Here is a 1584-nt window from a genome sequence, read left to right on the forward strand (position 1 = left end):
TATAATATCTTTATTATATTGTTGTACACCAGCTTTAAAACTCTTGGCTAACAGATTTCTATTATTCAATATATCAAAAGCATCGTTCATGAAACTAACAAATTGTTCCGTTGCTTCACAATTTTCAAAATTTGGAGAATAGTTTGTTTCTCTTAAATATTGCAAGGCTTTTGCTACACTGAAACTAAACGTTTGGGCAACGAGCTTCACTTTCATTTTTTCTTTAAACCAGTTAATATGCCGCTTTGTTATTTTAGTTCCTAGATGTAATCCTTCTTTTTCTTGTATATCTACCAAATACCGAATGTAAATCTTTAATTTTTTTTATAAGCCTTCTGTTTTTCTGTTGCAATATTTTAATTTGTTTGTTTTTCTTTGCTATTGTTGTGTTAATGATCTCTACATAGTTTTTTTTCTCAGTTATTACATCACATTCCTCAAAATCACCAACATAAACTTTTCGCTTCTTTCTTAAAGGTTTCTCCAGTGATACATTTTCTTCGTTAGCACTAACAGTATGTATTAAGCTTTCATCTTCACATTTATTTTTTAAGCTAAAGAAAAGTTATAGTAAAATTATATAATTATAGATTAGTTCAAGTATTGATCAAATATTGAAGGGAGTTATACTTTGCAGTTTTGTTTTTTGTTTCAATGCATGGAACATTGAGTATATCCTTTTCTTGCATATGTCGCGTTTCAAGTATATGTGGTACATTTGGGATAGCATTAGATTTTAATATCCTCTTCGAACTCCAAGGACTTTCAACAAAGCAATCACTTGAAAAATGTTTTGAACATACTCTTGCATGAGATGAAGGATTAAAATTACCACATTTTATTGCTTTTCTCCACTGCTGTTGTAATTCTGGATTTTTTGGAAATCTGTAAGTAAGTAAATTCTTTTAGAATTGCTACAAAACAATCTCAAATATACATTAAATTGTATTGATTATAGGTTATGCGATATTATATTCAGCTAATAAACATTGAAAATGATGAAACACTTACTGATGAAAAGATATAGTCCTATCACGCTTTTGCCGTTCTTTGCAATTTGTGACACAACACGTTTGCACCATTATTACTAAGTATCCACAATTACTTAGTAAGATGTAAACTGTTGTAAGCTATTTGTAGCACTTTTCTAGCATGTCTCATGCAGTATCCACCATTTTGAATTATCTTTTGCCCACATGTGACGTCACGTAGATGATATTATCTTTGCTTCACNTCGACTCGTGGATTCATATCTACAGGCCGTGTCTATAAGTATATATAGTCTAAGGGTCGCAGGGCCTCTCCATGAGTATAAGCTCTATGGTTGGCAATGAATATCGGAACACAGCTATAGCTATATTTTATTACGGTTAACACGCATGCGCGGAGTTTGTTACTTAAGATGGCAACATTCAATTCGGAAGAAGAATATTACGGTAGGGGATAGGACATCAGCTATCTATATATCTATGGTCCCCGCCAGCGGCCAGAGATTGAAGGAAAATGGCGCGCTGGTAGTAAGGACAGCCGGAGAAGAAATTTCCGAGAAATACTTCCCCTGAAGCGGAACGATATGGTGCACTC

The 1584-nt window shown here is 33.2% G+C and overlaps 1 protein-coding gene across 1 annotated transcript; it reads right to left on the reverse strand.

Annotated features, from left to right (window-relative positions):
* Positions 1–6: 6 nt before the first annotated feature.
* LOC109863244 (THAP domain-containing protein 1-like) lies at positions 7–1304 on the reverse strand. Its single transcript, XM_020443474.1, has 3 exons — positions 1012–1304; positions 631–885; positions 7–554 (listed from the first exon to the last, which is right to left on the reverse strand). The coding sequence occupies exons 1-3, from the start codon at positions 1080–1082 to the stop codon at positions 254–256; spliced, it is 627 nt and encodes a 208-aa protein (XP_020299063.1). The 5' UTR covers positions 1083–1304; the 3' UTR covers positions 7–253.
* Positions 1305–1584: the final 280 nt, after the last annotated feature.

Source organism: Pseudomyrmex gracilis, unplaced genomic scaffold (genome assembly GCF_002006095.1).
Source record: "Pseudomyrmex gracilis isolate BER0280 unplaced genomic scaffold, ASM200609v1 scaffold_3764, whole genome shotgun sequence".
Taxonomy (NCBI): Eukaryota; Metazoa; Arthropoda; class Insecta; order Hymenoptera; family Formicidae; genus Pseudomyrmex; species Pseudomyrmex gracilis.